At 43.9% G+C, this 22,674-nt stretch overlaps 1 protein-coding gene across 1 annotated transcript; it reads right to left on the reverse strand.

The window, feature by feature from the left end:
* Positions 1 to 14,126: 14,126 nt before the first annotated feature.
* LOC308313139 (HUWE1-associated protein modifying stress responses-like) lies at positions 14,127 to 20,908 on the reverse strand. The gene is made up of 4 exons (XM_080760074.1): positions 20,389 to 20,908; positions 18,245 to 18,325; positions 17,831 to 18,106; positions 14,127 to 16,814 (listed from the first exon to the last, which is right to left on the reverse strand). The coding sequence occupies exons 1-4, from the start codon at positions 20,621 to 20,623 to the stop codon at positions 16,576 to 16,578; spliced, it is 831 nt and encodes a 276-aa protein (XP_080616200.1). The 5' UTR covers positions 20,624 to 20,908; the 3' UTR covers positions 14,127 to 16,575.
* Between the last annotated feature and the right edge of the window lie 1,766 nt (positions 20,909 to 22,674).

The following is a 22,674-nucleotide window of genomic DNA, read 5'->3' on the forward strand; positions in this document are numbered from 1 at the left end:
TATTTAGATAGGCTCCATGTTTTAGTCAATGCCGATAACTGAGGGGAAACGATATTTGTATTAATTACCTATAAATCTCTCCATGGGCTGGGCCCAATTTATTTAAGTGAACTGGTTCTTTTGAGGACACCCACCTAGGGTGTTATTTTGAACAAAGAAAAATGGCCGCAATGGATGAGGCCGAAAAATTTCGGATTTTGTTTACGATTTACATTTTCGGGTTTTTTTTATTTTTATGTTTTATGTTTATGTTTCTGTTTCTTTTTTATATAATTATTGCTTATGGACTTAAACTGATATGAAAGGCGCTTTATAAATAAAATGACCTCACCTTGACCAACCTATTCTTTCTGACGCAAACCAACATTGTGGCTTTAGAGGGTGTAGTTATTAGGCTGCTATCTTCCCAGTTACAGTCAGTGTGCCATAGTCCTACAGCCGTGGTTGGTCACGGCTGTAGGCTGGTAAATCTCTCTCTCTCTCTCCCATTAGCAGGCAACTGCAGCACTCTCTCTCTGTGTCTGGCACAACAGCGCACAACAGCGCCCCTACTGGTACTCAATCTCGTGCTCATTTACGTCACAGACACACATAGATAGGCGGACACGGACATTGCTGGTTGTAGGAGTGGTTGCACCACTCAAATATATAATTATAACAAAAAACATTGCATGGATGCACCTGGGACGTATCCTCAGTGATGTATCCTGAGGTCAACGGGGTTTTGGGTCTCTCAACATCATACCCCTCACCCAGCCGGAGTGATCAAGTCCCGACTTACGTCCCAGTAGCTACCCTGGCCTCAATCAGTCCCACTAGGGAAAAACCAGGGGCACACAATCCGTTGGAACTACTCCAGAACTACTCTGCCAGGGCTAGGAGGTACACTTCTGGCACATGGAGGGACTAGGCTCTGTGGATTGTCTCCTGTCCGGGCCCCTCCTACGTCTCACCAGGTCCACTCCTGCTCTCACCAGGAGTAGAGCGAGGACCTGTGCGTTGCACCAGAGTCCCAGCACCAGACAGTTCATTCAGGAGTGGTGGGCAATGGTTCCGCAGGGTCATAGTGCTGCGGTTCCGCTTGCTGCTTGCATGGCCCTCCAAAAGGCCTCACCGAGGGTTGTTGGGCTTCATCCTCACGGAGGACACAGGCTGGGGCGCTAACCCGGGTGCCGTCTACATTCTCTGGCTGTCACCCGTCTCTCCGGTGGTCACCAGACTATACCTGGTTGTCACATAGTCTATTCCTATGAGTCACTATAAATAGAAGAACTATAATAAAAAACATCGCATGGATGCACCTGGGACATATCCTATATATATATATATATATACATATATATTTTTTTGAGGACATGTGGGGGGGGGGGGGGGGCAATACGAGCTTATGTGGGGGCTTGTGTGGGGGGCCAATTCAAGACGAACATTTGACAAGTAATGATAAATTCCACTATCATAATGAATTATCTTTTAATCTGCCATTCTGCCATCAGTCAGTTTTAGTTTCAGACTAATGAGAACATATTGCTTATTTTACTGTCCAATGACATGAAATGGCACAAGGGAACTGCTGGTAACATTATAGAGTTATAGTGAATGATATTTTAACTTGGTTTTGATACATTTTGTAGTCCTCCTTTTAAATGGGTTGTTAAAGTAAATAATTATATTTCTAACCTGATGACCCTTCCTTGCTGTTTTTAAGTGATTAAAGTATTCTGCCTTGAGCCTGAATAAAATATGATGTATTTGTACTGGAACCACATGCCTCTGCTGCTGCTCCTCATCTCAACTCTGTGGGTATTCAATGTGTATCATTATATATTATCATATATTCTCTGGGGTGAAACTTAGTCTGGTTGTTCTGTGTCCATGCCAAGGTCACACACACACACGTATAGGTTTTACTCTTGGGTCTCGAACTTGCTCATTTTATTTTGACAGTGAGAAAAGCCATTTGCCACGAAACACACTGCACTTGCAACAGCGTAGGTGAAGTAACCCTAACTATTTCAGGTAGCATGATGAAGCAGCCTCTAGCCCTGTCTTTGTCTTTGAAGCTTGAAATGTGAATAATAATTGTGGCAGTGTAAGCTACAAACCAGAAACAGAACTAGTTTTTTTTTTACTTAAAATGATGTTAATACATACACACAATATAGTTCTGTTTTGTTTTTTTGTCCCTGTAGATAACTATCATCCACGGCACCCCTGCATTTCATTGATACTATAGCACATTACATTTATGGCATATTATGCTAATTACAGTATGTAAAATATGTGAATCTTTCCCCTTTACAATTGTGTCACGAGGAAGAGAATATCCGTTTCCATTTAGGACAGATTGAAAATAACTTTATACGTGACATTTAACCACTTGAACCATCCGCTATTTCTGTTCAGAGTTGGAAGAATAACTCATTAAAGGGGAATTCCACTCATTTTCAACATTTTACTATGTCATTAATATAGTCTACCTTAGAGCTGTTGTGTGGAAATAATAAAGTCCCCCCCATTCTGTGTTTCCTAGAACTGGAGGTTTGAAAGAATCAACATGGCGAAGTACATCTTACATCTTGATGTCATCAAGGCATACTTCACCATGTTAATGGTATTGAGTATTTCTGCATTACCATATCGATACTTTTACTTAAGTAAAACATGTGCACCGCTGGATTTAAGGGTGCCGTTTCTTTTAACCACACAATGCGGTACGTAATTATGTAGGAGCAAAGAATTGAACACATTTCTAAAAAGGAACAAAGATATCATGTTGCGCAAACACAAAGACGTTGTGTAACATGTGGCATGTATGCACGCAAAACGGCTTTGTTCACAAGACAAAGCCAAACCAAAACAAAGGCATTTATATATTATTATGCATTTCAATGCGGCGCACACCTTCCTCAAGCTCTCTGGCATAATACAGGAGATACAGTACCGTAGTTCGCTGTTGTCGGGCAGAAACCTCTTATCTCTCTTTCAACTTTTTGTGTTTTTGGGGGTAGATTAACCCATTCTGAACGGGAACCCATTTTGGTGTTGGCATCATGTTATGCTTTAGCTATTGAAAAATAGCAGATCTACAAGCTCATAGCGCGCCACCGAGTGGCGCGCTACGAGCTTGTAGGTCTGCTATTTTTGAAAAATTCGAAGAACGACTGACATTTTTAGAATCTGATCTCAGGTCAGAATGGGTTAATCAGACCAGTGTGTGTCCCGTGGAAACCTCGTATGAATCTGATCTCAGGTCAGAATGGGTAACGTCCTCCTTGATCATACTACACCGTCTGTCACAGTCACAAAAGCAGCAGATCCACAAAGCTTGTCAATCTGCTACTTCTGCTTCTTTTGAATTTGAATCCTGAAAAGCAACAGTTTCGGACATATAAGTTTCCACCCGATAGAGACGATATCAAAACCTTTGATCAATGTTTGGCCATTCTATTTCCACAAATAATAAAGAGTGTGTGAATACAACCTTGAATGGTTGCCAATGGACAGGAATCAACCCCAAGCTCAAATAATAAATACAAAAGAGTTGTTAGTGACAAAAAATCCTCAGTGTTCCTTTGTTCATTTGTAACTATAAGAGCTGTATACAGAACGGAACTAAATGGATCCGTATAAGGGTCCACTTGGTTCCATTTGTATACATTCTGAGTTAAATGAGCACTCTGGCGAGGCAATTTTATTTGTAAAGCACGTTTCAACAACAAGGCAATTCAATGACATAAGGAAAATTAGAACAGTGCAAAAGGAGAAAAGAAAAGAGAACAACTCAATCAAAGGCAGCGGCAAACAGAAAGGTCAGCTGTACCAACCGCTCACTACCTTGAATTTAAAATAAAAATAAAAAAGAAGGAAATGAGAGTGGCGGCAGACCTGCAGTTTTCTTGGAGTTTGTTCCAGATATGTGGTGCATAAAAACTATAAATGCTGGTTCCCCATATTAATTACGTGCAGGTTGTAGGACAGACCAGCTGACCTGAGAGGTCTTATGATATCTTATGATATCGCACACGTTCAGAAATGTATTTTGGCCCTAAACCATTTCAAGCTTTTATAGACCAACAGTGACAATACAGTAGAAATGTGTCATTTTTTTGGTTTTTTACTATTATCTGACTCGCTTTCTCTTTTTTTCCCATCATTAGACTCTCTGGGTCTCCTCTAGTTGTCTGTGTGGAGCTCAGTAAGGATTTATAGGCCTCCTTTCCTCCTATAGACTACCCTATACTCTCCCCTTCCCCACTCTTCTCTTCCCCACTCTTCTCTTCTCTTCTCTTCTCTTCTCTTCTCTTCTCTTCTCTTCTCTTCTCTTCTCTTCTCTTCTCTCCCTTGCTTCACCTGATCCCTGAGCCCAACAATCGGACACGGGGTGCTCTGCTCTCGCACACATGTACTCATGTAAACACACACACACACACACACACACACACACACACACACACACACACACACACACACACACACACACACACACACACACAAGCCATCCCAAACCCATCTGCAGCCAGCAGAGCAGCATCTAATCCTCATGCTGAAGGGAGGGAGGGGGGGTTACTCTCTCTCTCTCTCTCTCTCTCTCTCTCTGTTCCACCATTCATCCTCTTCTTCTCCTCCTTCCTCCTCTTTTAACCCGACCAATGTGAGTGTCGTTTTGAGATAACAACATCTCGTTTTGAGATAACAACATCCATCCACCTCCTGCAAAGTCCAAGCCCAACGTCCAATCCCTAGTGACCAAGAGCTGCTGCTGAATCCAGACTCTGGCTCCACCCTGTGGCCAAAATATACAACTGCACCAATTCCTAGCACCAACCATCACCACTCACCCCCACTTCCTCCTCTATAATGACCGATTGACCGTTCGAGGTTCGATTGTTTTTTTGGGGTAGGGATGCATCGTGCACCCCCGACACACACACACACACACACACACACACACACACACACACACACCACCCCTTCTGTGGGTTGGTAAATATTGCTGGAAGATATATAACGTGTTGCTATGGTGATCAGCTCGTTTTTTCCTTTTTTCCGCTGCATTTGTAGAAGACGGGGACATGCTGTTGCATGGGGAGAAGTCTATTGCTGTGTGTGTGTGTGTGTGTGTGTGTGTGTGTGTGTGTGTGTGTGTGTGTGTGTGTGTGTGTGTGTGTGAGTGTGTGTGTGTGTGTGTGTGTGTGTGTGTGTGTGTGTGTGTGTGTGTGTGTGTGTGTGTGTGTGTGTGTGTGTGTGTGTGCCCCCTCTGGCAAGTATGAGAGAAAAAGAAAAGGAGAGAGAGAGAGCAAGGGGTGAGAGAAAGAGAGAGTGTGTCACACACATGATGAGACCCTTTCTCTCTCTCTCTTTCTCTCTGTCTCTTTCTCTCTCTCTCTCTCTCTCTCTCTCTCTCTCTCTCTTTCTCTCTGTCTCTCTCTCTCTCTCTCTCTCTCTCTCTCTCTCTCTCTCTTTCTCTCTGTCTCTTTCTCTCTCTCTCTCTCTCTCTCTCAGTAACCCTTCCACACTATCAGCCGTTGACATTGACCACATGTTATTCCCCACATGAAAAATAAATAAATAAAATCACACTTCACTGCCCTAAACACACAATTAAGTCCATATAGATTTGGCTGGTGACCAGTTATTTTTAATTAGGCTCAGTCTAAACAAACATTAAACGTCCATAGACTTGGCTGCCACATGACATCATTTCGGGTTAAGAACTATGCAGGGTTAAACTCATGAAGAGGTGCTGGAGCCAAAAGAAGGAAGGAAGGAAGGAAGGAACGACCCAGTTTTACAGGTGAGGAGACTGACCGGGAACAACCATCACTTGGAAAGTTAGAATAGTTTTATAGTTTATAGTTTTTATCAGTGTTGGGCAAGTTACTTTTAAAAAGTAACTATTTATAAGTATAGTTAATGATCTAAAAGTAACTTCACTGTGAGAGCACATCACCTGTAAGTTAGATGACAGATAGACTCCACGGGGGGAAACCAGTTCAGTTGGGTATCAGCCATTTAAATCACAGTAACTATATAACAGCGTTACTGAATGGTATAAGGTAACTACTTACATTATTACATTGGAGCAAAAAGTAGTTACATTACAGTAACGTGTTACTTGGTAAGACGTTAGTCCCAATGTTAGTCCCAACACTGGTATAGAAAATGGGAGAAAAATGTAATGGAATCCCTGTGAAACCCCTGTGAAACATACATGCTCAGTATGAATACAATTTGTGCTCAAATGTAAAGAGTGTGGGGAAAAAGAGAGACAAGTTAAGTTTCTGTTACTTGGGTGCCATAAGGTAGTTGCTATGATTTAACTGGTAGATGTGTTCTATTCAATAGAGCATTCTTATTTTCAGAAGGGGGCAAGGAGAGGGAGTTATCCTAGAAGTTATTCAGTACGCTCTGGACCAATCAGAACTCCCACACGACATCAGGTGGGAACTGGCAGCCATGGCAACCAACGACACCAACAACAACAACCGAGACCACATTCCAGACGAAGGAACAGCAGAAATATCAAGAAATGATGGATCAACATCTCATCCCACCTGATGGTGAGCCACCTCTCAGCATCACTTACTGAGATTCAAACCTCAGGAGACTCCTTCTCTCCAGACAGGCTCTCTAACCATTCAGCTAGGCATCAAACTATAACAATTGTTCCGTTGTGTTTGTTCCCGACACAATGTGTTGGGAACACAAACCGTGTCTGTATGTTCCAAACGGAACAAAACTGAACTCTCTTTATTGTATTGTCACGGGGCAGCCCGTGCCCTATACACACACACAGTGCACACACACTGATTAAGGACATTGCACGCACGCACACACCACACAGACTGTGGGTAGTGGGGCAGACAGGTCCTATCATATAATGCCAATACTGTTGATGTATGCATTTACAGGATGTACAAATGAAATGATACACACAGGGAAAACAGTCAGTTTATTAACCTGTGTGTTTATTGTAACCTCAGTATTTGTATGGCCTCTCCAGTGCATGCTGTCACTTTAAGAAGGGGGGAAGGTGCCAAGTACTGTTGAGGAGTAGGGGTGTTCCACAATGTCAAGTGTAAAGTATGTCTATTATCTGGGGAAATGAATGTAACCCCATATGATGTATAATCTAAAATAGAACATCTAGGTATGGGGTTACTTATTCAGGTTCAGCTGATATCTGTGAGCTTGTAGATAAGCTGTGTATATTTAATTGCTTCTCTGTTGGTGGTAGGATCCTCTCCTATAAAGGGGAGACTGCAGGCAGAGCTAGTCAGTTAGGCTCGGGCAGGCTTCATGTTGATAGCCCAGTGAGAGAGAGCTGCTGTTAGGTTTTTTTCCTTCTCCTTCTACCAAAAAATGGCAGTTTTGGCTGAACCGTGTGAAAAAAGAAAAAAAAATCTGCCTACAGAGAAAACAAAAATCTTAAAGACTATCTGGTACACTGAAAGCTAAAAGGAATCAACACACCAGCACGCCAGAGACCAGAATACTTCAAACCCAAACAAATAGTTAAAAATAGAACTACAAAACGCATGTTGGAGATTAAACAACAGATAACAGCCAGCACCAGCAACTGTGTTTATTTAATCACATGTGAAAAATGTGGCTTACAATGTCAGAGAAACGAGTAAAACAATAGCTACAAGGCTGAGACAACACAGATACAATATTAACAATGCAAAAAAGACAACTACAAGGATTGTTCAATATTACATGGCACATGGCATTGAAACTCTAAAAGTATCTGGACTTCAACACAATCCCAACTGGACAGTAGGACAAAGACGTTTTAATGGAAAACAATGGATCAAGAAGCTCAACACAGATTTTAAACATGCCAAAATACTAGACAAGTTGTTTTGATTTTGTACCAAAACTCCACAGCCATATAAATGCTAAACACAGCCAACAATCAATGGAAATCAGACTTTGAATATAGGGGACAAATTTGCACATTCCACACCAAGCCAACCTGGGACACGAAGCAATTGTGTAACTGACACCAAATGGGCCATTAGACACCGGGCCCTGCAGGAAACAACATGACCGGGACAAATATATCTAGTTTTAAAGAATAGACCAATACGTAAACCTAAATCCCAACGCTAAACCTAAACCCAGGAAGCCACGTCGAGCTATAGTCATAAAACCTGCCACTGGCTGAGGAGCCATGGGGTGAATTAACCCTAAACAAAGCCCAATAAGGCTAAATAAACAAATCCTAAAACAATAGGGTAAACTTAAACTCAGGGATAAACTGGAGAAAATCTATAAGAGTGGTTGATCAGGCTTCCTTCAAATACATGGCGAATGCACTCATTCCTTGCATTGTTTTACATATGTAAGTACAGTGCACTGAAGTCCCCTCAGTCAACCCCGCCTCTCTCTCGCTCACTCACTGCCTTGCTCTCTCCCACAATGTTAATGTTAAGTTAGTAAAGTTACACCTATTTCATGTAAATAACATGGTAAAATGTGCATCATTGGGAGGTAAAGGGGAGACACTTTAATTGTGAAGGGACAACAGGATGAGGAGGTGTTGTTGCTAATTGTAGGCCTACAAATAATTATGTATATGGGGGCCTCATATTTGGTCTTGAAACGGGACTCCAGATTCCAAACGCTGCCCCTGTGTGTGTCTGTGTGTGTGTGTGTGTGTGTGTGTGTGTGTGTGTGTGTGTGTGTGTGTGCGTGTGCGTGCGTGTGTGCGCGTGCGTGTGTGTGTGCGTGCGTGCTGAACTAATAGTATTCTAGCTACAGTACTAAAATCCTTCCTACTTTAATGTAGCCCTACTAAACTCTTTATGCAATTCGGAGCGTGTAGAAATATAAACAAATGGACCCGTCCGTACGGGTCCATTTGTTTATATCTCTGCACGCTCCGAGTTTAATATAGGCTATCGCATATATTAGCAAAAAACGATTTCATATCATTAGGACTCCTCTCTGACAGACTGGGTGCAATAAGCATCTCTCCGGGGAGTGTTTAACCTCTCCTAGCTCCTTCATCCTTTCCCCCATGCACTGCTCTCTGTCTATCGGTCCATCTCTCCATCTCTCTCTGCTCTCTCTCTCTCTCTCTCCATCTCTGGGGACGAATTCGCTGCCTGCCTGATTGGCTTTTGTTTATGGTGTTTGGTGTTTAATTTAATGTATGGGTGTGTGCACACCACGGGGGCGCTTGCGAGCGTGCGCGTGTCGCGCGTATATGTGCGGGGAGCGTTCTAATCTGTACTCTATCAATTAGTGGCGAGCCGAGGTGCAGCGATTATATTAACCAGCGTGTTGCCTCCCTCTGAGCGCGCCTCTTTAGTGTGTTCCCTCCCGCTGTGCGCGTACTAGTGTGTGTGTGTGTGTGTGTGTGTGTGTGTGTGTGTGTGTGTGTGTGTGTGTGTGTGTGTGTGTGTGACTGTGTGTGTTCCTTCCCGCTGTGCGCGCGCCTCAGATAACTACTGCATCATCGATCGCCAGATGTCCGCTATTGAAGAGTCCCTAATGGTCAGGCCCACGCATAACACATGATCGTTATAGGAGGGGATTTTGTGTGTGTGTGTGTGTGTGTGTGTGTGTGTGTGTGTGTGTGTGTTTGTGTGTGTGTGTGTGTGTGTGTGTGTGTGTGTGTGTGTGTGTGTGTGTGTGTGTGTGTGTGACAGTCTGTATATGGTTTGGTACATGCCACCAGCTCTCCTTTTAAGCACTGCATCCTTGGGACACCTATGCGTGTGTCTGTGCTGTGGGCGTGCACATGTGGGAGAGAGTAGGTTTTCACTTTGCAGAACATGCAGCTCCTTTTCATTAAGGGACATGTGTGCGTGAGTGGCTCATATCTGCTCAGCCCAGATGGCCGTCTTCGAGGGGTATTCTGGAATGTTCACTTGTTGCTCGCCACCACAAATATGTCTCTCTCAATCCCTTCCTCGCTTTCTCTTCACTCTACCTGCTCTGTCCCTCATTTTCTTCCTCCCTTTCGTTCTGCCTCTTGGATGGTGTGTGTGGCGTGTGTGGCGCGCGCGCACACACACACACACACACACACGCACCGTGCATTCCTCTTCGGGAGTGTGAAACAGCTTGCGGTCATATGGGCTCTTCATCCGTGGCTCCGTTCGAAGATATCAGCCCTTTAAGAGCCTCGGGTTCAGATACACACGCACGGCCGAACGAGAAAACGGCCGTTTGGCAGCTGTGACAGAGGCTTATAGAAAACCCCCAGCAGACCAGATTTCCTCACTGGGTGCTGGACACGCGGCGGCGCTGCCGGCGGAATGCCTTAACTTCTTGTGTTTGACAATAATAGACTATGTCAGGATGGATATCACAACAAGCGGTCCTCTGGGCTTACTTTGGGGCAAGCCCCGGGAACACTAGAGGTCAAAATGTTTAGGCCTATACTGATGGCCTGCTGCAGGGCTCGCTTCCTCCGTGACCGTCGAAGACTCGGTTCATCTGTGGCACTAACATAGGGAAACAGGAGGGTTAGAACAGGGGACTATAGCCAGAAATCACTAATTATTTTTTAGGCATTTAGCAGATGGATGCTAAATAAAATGGGTGTAAAGTGGCATATGCCTACTGTGTGACCCTAACCAATAACAGCGTAAGTGGTGGTCATGGAATAATTACAAGGCTAATAAACCCAAGGACTGTATGTGCTATAGAAAATAACAAGGACAAGTAAACCGCTCAGATAGAAATCCAGCCGTCATAGCAGCATGCAGGGTAAAGAGAAAATCTCATAACCCCGGAGGTTCGTTGGGTCACCATCACAGACAATCTGTTGACCAGCTCTCTCCATCTCTCTCCTCGGCAGCATCTCATTGCCTCGCCGAGTATCAAATGAGTCCAACGTTCTCCTAGCCTGGCATGGCCAGACAAATAGCGTATAGATATTAGTCTGATCTGCATTTCCAAGGGGCCTCTGGTGATAAACCTATATTTGCATACTGGTTCGGTTCCTAATTGTTGTTCCCTCACTACTTCAGAGGGAGTGAAATCCAATCCCAACTGAGACCAAATCTGCCGAGGGCACATTTTCTTTTGCAATGGCAGATTCGTCTGGTTTATGTATACCTTCCCATCTTTTTATTTTGTCTCCCTCGTCACCTTTATACGGTGCCTTTGCAGGATGGTCTTTGCCATATCTGGTTGTGTGGCCGTATACCACCTCAGTTTCTTTTTTTTTTCCACTTTCTAAATATAACAACAGGTGCCTTGGCTGGTCTTTCAGTATAGTATAGTATAGTAAGTAGGTCTAATGGGTAAATAGCTGGTAAAAGTAAGTAGTAACTAGGCCTAATGGGTAAATAACTGGTAAAAGTAAGTAACTAGGCCTACAAAATGACAATAATGTAAATAGGATAACATATAAAAACCCATCTGTGCTGTCCCAGTCATTTAGTTTATTATAAGATAGGTTTGACTCCCCCTATGTGCATGCATTTAGCCTAGCTTGATGTGTAATCAGGAGTCAATTGTGCAGCCAATTGAGGTTCAGTAATTTCAGGTGTGCAGGACAGCAGAAGTCAGTTGTTCTCCAGCAGCCTAGGAGCAAACACACACACACAGAAGCTGCTACTGTCATTCTTTGTTTTTGGCTTGAAACCATTTCTTTTTCACTGTACTGTTGATTTGTGTCACGGACGACACCCTGAGAACAGTACACCATCCGTTACTGCACTGGTGAGATTTGCAATTTAGTTTAGTTTATTGTAGATCATCAGCATTAGAGCCTATATATCTGTCGTATCGTATATGCGTTTTAAAGGGTTAGTTCAGATTTAAAGCTGTAGGAAATACTTGCCATTAATTGCGACCGAAGGCCGCAGTTATAACTATGGAATCGAGCATTTCCCGTCAGTGTGTAGGCCACACTGCAGGTGCACTACTGTAGGGCACCAGTGTGTGTCAGGCACCATATATGGTGCCCAGGTCTTGTGACATCATGTGACATCATCAGCGATGGAGATGTGGAGACCCTGATGTCATAGTAAATGCGACCTGCTGTTGCAGTGAAGCCCATATATGGAGATCCCTGATGTCATCACTATTGGCCAGCAACTCTTCATCTGACCTCAAACCTCAAACCCTTAGATCTCCATATATGGATATATATTTCAGAACCGGTTCTGACATTCCATATGTTGATCCTTCCCCATCCTTCCTCTTCGATGTCTCCCTTTTGACTTATACCTGTCCATTCAAATTTCAAACTCTAGACGGGCCTGCTCCAAAGTTATTAGTGCAGCCGCACTAGTGCAGCCCAAGGGGCCAGTGAGGCTTTCCAACGTTGAAGCACGTGGTAAGAGGAAGGACTGCAGGCGGACCCGTGGATTAATGACGAGGAAACCTTGGGCTTTAAAATTGAGCGCTCGGTTGCACTTCCGCATTTGGGCACCAAAATTTGGTGCCCAAATGCTGAATCGGCGAAAAAAGGCGAAAGTAGACGGTCCTTCCGGGTGCTTCAAAACGCCACTGAGCTACTTCCACTGACATGAATAGCAGGGGGGGGGGGGGGGGGGGGGATCAGTCTCTATCCTTTTAATACTCTATGGCAGTGATACTCAACCTCAGGCCCGCGGGCCACATCAGGCCCGCGGGACCATTATGACTGGCCCACCAATGAAAATCTAAAAAAAAGAAGAAAAAATAATTGCGGAAATGGAAATTGAGGAAATTGCGGAAATGGAAATTGAGGAAATTGCGGAAATTGCAGAAATGGAAATTGGGGAAATTGCGGAAATTGCGGAAATGGTAATTGCGGAAATTGCTCTTCACTTATAGCTATCTATTTTCAGGTAGATTGTTTTATTTTACTCAGTCAGCCATATCACTACTCATTTTTTTTCATGAAAAAGGTCATAGCTGGGTAATCTATTTTCAGGCAAATTGTGTTTATTGTATTTTATTTTACTCAGCCATAACAATTTATTTTCTGTTAACCAACTTGCTGGCTGGCAGGCAGGCAGACAGCTACTCATAGACAGGCAGACAGACAGACAGACAGCTACTCATGGAGAATTGGACAGGCAGGCAGTCAGACAGCTACTCATAGACAGGCAGACAGACAGCTACTCATGGAGAATTGGACAGGCAGGCAGACAGCTACAGCAGACCTCTCACCACGGAACTCAGGCAATCAATTAATACCTTTACAAACAAATATTTCCTTTCCCACAGTTTTAAATCCAAAAAACTGAACTAAGTTTTAACCACTAGAGAGTAGACTAGACAAGATGTACCATCTTCTCATACTACATTGTATTTGCTCTGGGAGTTTTAATACACTGGGAGGAATGCTTGTTCTTGTCATGTCTGGATTGATTGTCTTCTTTCCCTTAAACTCACTGCAGTTAAAACAATTTTGAGTGACTCATCGCATTCAAAGAAAACAAAATAATCACATTTGGAATATATGACTTCTAGCCAACAAGACATTTATCCAATATTTTGTTAGAAAATGGTCTGCAAGGACGGATTATCATCTTTTGTTAAATTTGTCCATGTATTAGTCTGACATGTTCGCTCTTCTCTACCATTTACAGTTGCATTGAGCAAGAGCCAACAAGCCAAAATGCAGACTATGTCGCCACCTTGTGTTATAAATCATGCACTACTTTGAAATTGGCCCAATTTAGCTGGAGGATACCACGGCTATATCTGACATTGCTCACAACACACGTAGCAGTCCGAAGTTTGAGAGAGTTCGGTTAACCGAACAGTTATCAAATAATGTGAAACGATAAAACCTATCGTTTCACATTTGATAACTGGAAATAGATTAAGTGAAAGTCGTTAAAATGCATATCCCGTTTTCAATGGGGTTTAGACAAAAATACATGAGACGAAAGAGAAGTCGAGAGGGGGAACAATGCAATTATAAAAACAGACCATGCCCTCAGATGATGTGGCTAAGCTTGAATTGATAGACTATCAATGTCAGCCTTGATCTTTGCTTTATTAAAAGTATCCCCGCTGGTATTTAAAGAAACACATCCCCTTGTCAGGGGGGGGTAACCCGCTGTGAACTCAAAAGATGTAAGCAGCAAAAGAGATGATGCAAAGCACCAGTAAGTCCTTTTTAGATCAAATATGCAGGGGAAAAAAATCAAAGGAGTCAGGGCTTTAGTTAAACACTTTCTCTCTTTAATGTCAGAATCAGTATTGTACATCATGATGGATCTGCACTTTTTCTTTTTACAATATGTACCACATATATAATCAGAACAGCACCTACATGTTATATATAATATATACACACAGACATTAGACAAGGCCGTATCACAAAGCAGTGTTTAAATCAGTTTGCAGCTCTCTCCTAGATGATGGGCGAGATAAGAAAATTCAAGTGACTTGAGCCTTATTCAGCCATCAAGCCCAATAACCCTCTAGCAAAGCAAGAAGAATAAAAAAAGGGAGATAATCACAGGCATCGGCCATGACTACATTGTAGATCTAAAAAGGTAGAACCACAAGCGTCAACAGTGGAATCGTCTCCCGTGTAGCCTAGGGTGGCAGTAGTTCTCAAAGTGTGGTCCAGGGGACCCACAGGGGCCCCTTTGGGGAGGGGGGATTCCAGGTGGTCCCCAGCTAAAGAATTAGGAACCAAATGACTCTTACAGGTCTGTAACTCAGGAGTGTACAAATGGAACAAAAGGGGCAAAATTATTGGACAGGAGGGGCAGATCTGTTTGGACAAATACAACGCAACAATTGATTAATGCTATAATACGAGGACCATCCGTCTCCCACAAGTCGACACAGATGAGTTTCCCCGTCGAGAACACGCAGAGTGAACGAGCAGCACTGAGATGGAGGATACCACTGGGGAATATAAAAGCATAAAGCCAAAGCTGACAAAACACACTGAAGGACATGGTTTTCGTACACTATGGGGGTCCATGGCCTAATTGCATAACGGACTGCAGGGGTGGGGGTCCTTGAAATGTAAAAGTTTGAGAACTACTGGCCTAGAGCTGTGGTTGGTTCTCAAACTTTAATTCCAATGAAATGGAACCAAATGGCAATGCTTGTACACTCCGTACACTCGCAAGTTAGACCTGTAAGGGTCCATTTAGAAGCCCCTCAAAGAGGAACCCACTTTGAGAACAACTGACCCCTAGAGAGACTTGATGGATGGTAAATGCACTTGAAGGCCCAATCAGTGCATTCCCAGTGTAAACAGTATGGCAGGCCTGTCACGTAAAATTGAAAGTGATTTCAAACATTTTCATTGTTGGTAAAAGTGATTGTCAGAGCTCTTAATGCAAGGACTGACACAAGGGGGGGGAAATCAAACAGGATTCAGGTGTATTTTGAAACTGTAAAAACAAACATTTTATATTGTTTTGTAATAAGGATGGGATGATAGCTCTAAAACAATGTCATTATAAATTATAATTCAGCGACTACCCCTTTGTTAAGTACCTCTTTTCAATAGCCCCAATGAATGTAACCATAACAGATATGTTTAACACATCTACACTAGGGACAACTTGCCAATCAATCCCATTATATATTTTTTTTGTCATTTTGAATGCATTGTCCCTCCAACCTATAATTAGCTATATGTTCAACTTAAGACTATCCTGCTTTGTGATCAAACCCTGGTTTGGGACTGCAAATACACAGGGGTAAAGGGGAAAAAATTAAATTAAAAAACAAAAAAGGGAAAAAAGAAAAATAAATCCATTTCAAAAAATAAAATTCAGTCAAGATCGTGCTTAAAAATGTGCCAGAACCTCGCACGCACACACTCATCGTCCCCACAATGACTAGAGATAGCAGCGTCCTTAAAAGGCAAAGACAAGAAAAACACAGTTAAGTGGCAGTTCTGCTGTGAGATGCCAACACACACACACACACACAGAGCAGCAGCAGATTGAGATACACACACTGACAAGCGTTTTTTTGGAAGGGGGAGGGGAGGTATTAAACAGGAAGGCAGTGTGGACCTCTCAGGACCCCTCTTTCCATACACACACACTCACCAAGCCTGGGTTTCAGTCCAGTCTGGTTTGGCCAGATCACTCACTGAGAAGAGGAGGAGTACATAGCGGGTTTGAAGAATGAAACAAAGGGATATAAAAAAGGAGACTAGAGTGAAAACGTAAGGCAACAACAAGCCCAGTTCATCAGATTATCAGATGTAATGATGTGCCATGCGAGTTATGGCCTGGTGGATGGCGAGTTGGTTCTAAATGCAGTGCTCTGTCTGCGGGGGTCACAATCTCAAGTGTGGCATGTTTTGTGCTCCCTTACAATCCTATTCAAATGTTATCACGTAGGAAATCAAGTGTGGGGGGGAGGGGGCATGAGAGGGACAGGGGTGGGTGAGGAAAACTAGATGCAAGGCAAGGAGCGAGGGGGTTAAAACAGAATGGAGGAGAGATGAGTGGGTTGTTATACAAGTTTGTGTTTCTTTATTTGCAGCATTGCAGCAACAAAGACGAAGGAGGAAGGAGTTGATTGGCTGGCCGAAGACATCGTCCTCATCGGTTGTCCAAAACTCGGCCACTGAGGACAGGACAGAGGAGGGGGCCGTGGCATGTGGGCGGCAAAGAGTTTAGACGCTCAGAGCATCCTGTTGCGCTTATGAGTAGGCGAGTCTGTAATGACATCACTGCAGGGTGCCGGTCCTCGTTTGCGATTGGCCGTTGCGTCCAAGTGAAGCGCCATCTCTTCGGCGATGAAGGTGTTCAGGTCGACGTCGTGAAGGCCATTCCGGCGGCGACTGAGGGACTGGGCGGGGTGTGTTGGAGAGCCCGGTGGACCGGAGCGCACGGAGATGCTGGCCATAGCCCCGCTCAACCCTGGAGAGGAACCACGCCCAAATTAGTTATACAATTTAGAAACGCATGCATGTCAATACATAAGGTACATCTATCAATGTTTGTTACGGAAACATTGATATTTTTTCATTTATTGACAAGTTTTCAAGTAAAGGCATGGGTTGTGGTGTATTGTCCAACTCAAGCTGAACATTTACTGTAGATTCCCCTTGCAGCATGAGCACTTGTGTGTGGGCGTTTGTTCCATTAAAATATTGTGTGCAGTGTGCAATACAAAGTGTTTTTTTTTCTTCTTTCGGTACAGTAAAAGTCCATACTTTTTTTTCTCTTTTTACACATGATGTAATTTCTGAAAGCCAGGCATTCATCTTGAGGCTGGTACACACAAAGCGGATGCCAGGCTGTCAATAAGCTTCTGTGGCTGGAAATCGGTTGTAGAATGTAGTGGGGTGTGTACACCTGACCATCAGTGTGTGAGCGTCTTCCCCTTGTAAATAAGGCACGGCCAGAGTAGTCTAGACGTGGATTAAAGCCAAATAAAATCTCACAACTGAAAATGTTTGTATGACCAAATCCTAATGTGAGACTGTGTGAAAGGCGCACTATCGCTGATTCCTAAACAATTAATAATGATTCCTAAACGATTAACAATATGTAAAATTATTATGTTTTAGCAATACTGTTCTACATACTGGCAGACCCAGGACCAGATGGGAGGATTATATTGCCATATTGGCCTGGGAATGTCTCTGGATACCGCAGGAGGAAGTTGCCAATGTTGCTCTGGAAAGGGAAGACTGGAAATCTCTGTTGGACCGGTTAGCCCGACAACCCGATTCCAGGTAAGCAGTTGAAGATGGACGGATGGATACTGCCAGCCAGGTGAAGTAGTCACAGACTGAGGTTTCAAACCTTTGCTTTTATATGAAATACCTGAGACTAAGATTTTATGGAAGACGCTTCTGAACATATTGCTAGTCTGACAACATCCTGGCTTCTGAGAACTTGAATCCGTGTGTGTAGCGTCGTTGACCTACCATGTAGCGCTATAGCTTCTCTGAAAGGCTGTAGGTCAGTCTCTATGGAGCTGCCGGTCTCTGGAGCAGATGGCCGGCTGGTGGACACCACTGAAACCCTGGGCGGGGCCCGAGTGTTACGGGGAGGTGGGGCCTTGCCACACAAGAAGCTGATGAGATCCTCTCGTCTGATGGTTCTTCTGCGCTTCTTCACCCACGCCAGCACCTCTTTATTCCTGCGCTGGTAGCCAATCTGGATGCCTAGGTCATAGCTCCTTTGGTGAGCCTCCATACTCTCTGAAGGTGTACATGGGACAGAGAAATACTCGACTGTTAATTAGATCCAACTTAAACACTTACAGTCCACATACAATAAGTCAGTATACAACTTATGCCATGTACAGAGGTCACAGAAAAGGGTTTTAATTTACTTGCCTTTGTACAGGTTAGTGACAGCTGTTGCTGCATTCTGGAAGGGCACCCACAGAGAGAGGCCTTGTTGTTGGCATACACGATCTGTTACCATTAAAAGGAAAAATTGGATTATGAGATTAAACGACAAAATAAGTGAGGTCAACCAGTATAGCAATTAACAGCATAGAAATTGATTAACCTAGTCTAGTACCAATGACGCACTAATCAAACTCAATGGAATCAAATTACACTGCAGTTTTTAAAAACACTGCGAAGCCCAGACAATACAAGCAGATGTGCTAAAGCAAGCATGGGCTCAATGCTGATGAAAATGACCATTAAACTAAACACTACATCTAAAGTGAACACAAAGGTGCCATTATGAATTTGCAGTCAGAGAAGCAGCCAGTGAGTTTCTCAGGATTTAATTCTCTATATGAATGAAAATGACAGACTTGTTGCTATTAATAAGACTACAAAAACACAGTAAGTTAGTAGTCTACACTACACCAGGGGTTCTCAACCTTTTTGTCTGGGGATTATTTGTTTGAGTCATTTCCCGTATAAGTAGTTTCAAATGTAGCCAACTACTTTTACTTAATAACTTGTGTAAAGCTTGCTTCAAGAGAGCATAGCTTGGTTAAAATATATATATAAAGAGTAATGTAGCTTAGCTAGCCATTCTTTTAAAGCAGCTTGTCTAGCAACCATTATTCATACAGCTACCGGGCCAGCCTCAGCAGTTGTTGCACAAGTCAGCAGACAGTCACTCAGAAGATGTGTGATCCCCACGCCTGTTCCCGTGTCAAATCACCAAGCACGTCACGTCAAACCCCCCGCCCCCAACCATGGCAAGAAAGCTTACACCCACCACCACTCACCAGGGCAAGGGACCCCCCGCCCCCCCCACCACCCAGGTCAGGAAGACTGACTCTCCCACAACACCCAACCAAGGTAAGGAGAACCCCAAACCGAAACCAGGCCAAGAAAAGCAGGCCCCCCCACCAATAAAACCCCCACCGGGGCAAGAAGAACATCGGCTCCGCCAAACACCTCGGGATGTGACATTATAAACAAACATAACGATAATCCCCCCTTCGCCATTTTGTTCTTCTGGGGCTTCATAACAATGCAACAACCATCAAGCCCAAAGAAGAAGGTGGGCAATAAACGGTTCGAATCCCCTTTTAAACAATCACAGACGCATAACCCACTCAGTGAAGTCGCACGCGACCACCCTGTACCGCAGCAGAGGGTTCAAAACCCCGTCACCCAAACAAGACTTGTTTTCACTCAGAGAAGGGAACTCCTCCCTGCTTGCTTCGAACGCCATTTTGACGAGATCAGTATTAAGTTAAAGGGCCTCTTTTTCAGTCCGTGTTTTAACACGTGAGACAGTCACTATTTGGGCTGGGGGGAATCAAAAGCTTGTTGTCGGCCAGCGACACCATCGCACGACGACGCATACCTAAATTAGGCTTTTAAGAGGAAGGGGTGGTGGTCAGCTCATCTGTTCCATCTAGTCCCAGCTCACCCCAAACACACAAGTTAAATAATTATAATAATGTGAAAAATGATATACGTCTGGCAACGCTTTGTCGAGTTATAGATAGGCTGTTTTTTCGGCGTGCGACACCGTGATTGTGTTACTTAACCCCCCACCCTTAACACACAGAACCATTAGCTTCTCACTGAGGTTAGCCTCATGCTACCAGTAGTAGCAGGCATCTACTCCTCGGTGTTGCCATGTCTGCTTTTTCTTAAATAAAATAATGATATTTTGGGCTGTTTCATCCACTTATTTGAACCAGTCGTTCTAAGATATTTTCACATCAAGAACCCCTCAAATTAAAATAAATAAAAATCCATCTGGACACATTGTACCAGGGACCCCCGTACCAGATTTGAGTTGGTAACATTTCAAAAACATTTCTTTTTTCCTACAATAATGTTTTGAAAAGAACAACAAGCTCGCAACGAGTCTATCAGCTATATCATGCAGCCGACGCACAATGCTCAAAATGCTCACGAGGCCTAATACTAGTAGCTTCTTTAGGGCTTGCTTTCAAAGACCTGGTAGCTTTATTTCTCACACAATCTGGCAACGTTGAGCATTAGCAGGGGCTAACGGGTTAGCCTCCTGCTAGGCTAAGCTAAATGCTAACCTTTGTAGAGCTGAGCCACGGCGGTGGCAGAGTTCTGGAAGAGGTGCCACAGCTGCTGCTGGCTCTGCTCCGCCTCCGCCTCGTCGTCCCGGCCCAGGGCCCCAGCGTCCTGCTGGGCCTGCGAGGCCAGGCACTGCCTCTCCCACTTAGAGAACCAGTGTTCGGGCCCGTGCTCCTGGATCTCCGTCTCGCCTTCTACCTCCTCCCCCGGCTTGGTGTTCTTCTTATCGGCCATCGTTCGGTCGGACGGGTCGGTCGGTAGTGCTAATAGGCTAATGCTAGCTAAAAGAACCGACGCGACGCTTCCTTATAATGTGGCGAGAATAAAGTATCTTGGGGGGTGGGTTCTTGTCGGTTAAAGCGACTAATTTATTTGATGAGATATCGAGTATTTGTAGTAATATCCCAAGAAGTTTGTCGTCAGAGCCGCATTGTTGAGAATCTGTCCGGGTCTCTCTCTGGTTGACTGTCCGGTCGCTTCAACAAACAAGCAGGAATGTGATGACAACACCTCGCCGCATTTCTTCAAAACACGTAACCATGCTTGTTAGCTGGCCACGCCCGTTTTTCCGAGAAACGCAAACGCAATTGGCCGCGATGGATATGTGGGGGCGGGCTCTTGGTGCGTCGTCCTCGAAAACCGATTGGATGAACTGGTTTGAAAAAAATTAATAGACCCACAGCTTAGAATAGCAACGCGAGAGGAAAAAGAATAGAAAGAAGTAGACAAATTATAGTTTATCCTATATTTGAGGGGCCTCCTATATACAGCTTTTCGTCCCAACACGTGTCACATTTGCCATTGACAATGAAAGGAGAATTGACGTCATATGTGTCTGAGCAAATCGGCTTTTCAAAACACAGTGCAACTGTTTTAATTCAGCTCGGGGCTTATATACCGTAGGCCTATACAGTATAGTGAGGAGGGAACCTAGCTCTGAGTCTGATCCATAGCTCTAATGCGTTGCATCGCATTAGACAGAGGATCAGATCTAGAGAAAACCATGAGGGAACCTGTGTACTCTACTGCCACCATCTGGAACATGAATCTGCATTTCATGTCAGACTGTCACGCCTCGTGACATGCTCCAATATGGCCGTCTTCATATATGAAGATGACAGCACTGGCAGACATCATCAAACCCTGGATAGCCATATACGCCTCGTGACACGCTCCATATATTGCCGTCTCCATATATGAAGATCATAGCTCTGGTCCATAGCCTTCTACTGCTTCTACGATTCTGCCCTGCGCAGGGCAGAATCGTAGAAGGCTATGGACCAGAGCTATGAAGATCACAACACTGACATCATCAAACCCTGGATAGCCATACATGCACATAGTTTACTGGATCATCACCTATATCTGCGTGGAGCCGGTCAAGCAACTCTACATCTTGAGCAGGACACTGCCTACTAGCCATAGCCACAGAAGACAGGTTGGCTGCCACACTGCTGTCTCACCAGAGCATGTAGTTGGTTCCATCAGAGACAATGGTCTTCAAACCTTTAAACGCACAGTTCATAGACATCTCCTGACCACCCCTCACACTAACTGTTGAGCTGCAGTGAATCGTATGATTGGCCAATGGATACATTACATTGGATACAGACGACTTGGCTGTTGTTCCTGTTGTTGCTGAAAAGTAGAAAAGGTAGATCTACAAGCTTGAAAGGCTACTTCCGATACTTTTGTGTTTGTTTTAGGGCATTCAAGCTCACAATGCGTGAGCTTGTGTAGGCAGAGATAAGTGTATAACAGTAGGGGTGCTAGAGCCCTTGAGGACATAGTCAACTATGTAAGTAGCCTACATATGTGGTTAATATAATATAATACATTGCTACATTGTCGCAGTGTTTTGTAGAGTTCAATACATATTCTGATATACCAGTTTTATTTTTCTCAATGGAAACCTGGCCATTAAACTGGTGTGCAAATGCATTTTGTGAACTTTTAATTTAATGTTAATAAAGTCACCCTCTAGTGGATAGATATTACACATGATATTTGGCATCCATATTGATGCAATCCTGCAAATTGCGAGTGTGGTTGCCTGTCTATAGCAAACCACACATACTATTATAGGCAAAAATGTGACGAGTTTCACTGAGTTGCGAATGTCACCATATACTGTCCAATCAGATGAGGGCAAAGCACACGAAAGCCTTGGGAAGAGTTCTGAATTGCTGTCCAATCGGAGGGGAGAATAGATAACTATTGCACGATTTAAACGTTTTTAAACAACGATGGAGTGCAATACATACAATAGTCTGCTTGCCTTTAAG

This window comes from Protomyctophum bolini (genome assembly GCF_963924005.1).
Source record: "Protomyctophum bolini genome assembly, chromosome: 3".
In the NCBI taxonomy this organism is placed as follows: domain Eukaryota; kingdom Metazoa; phylum Chordata; class Actinopteri; order Myctophiformes; family Myctophidae; genus Protomyctophum; species Protomyctophum bolini.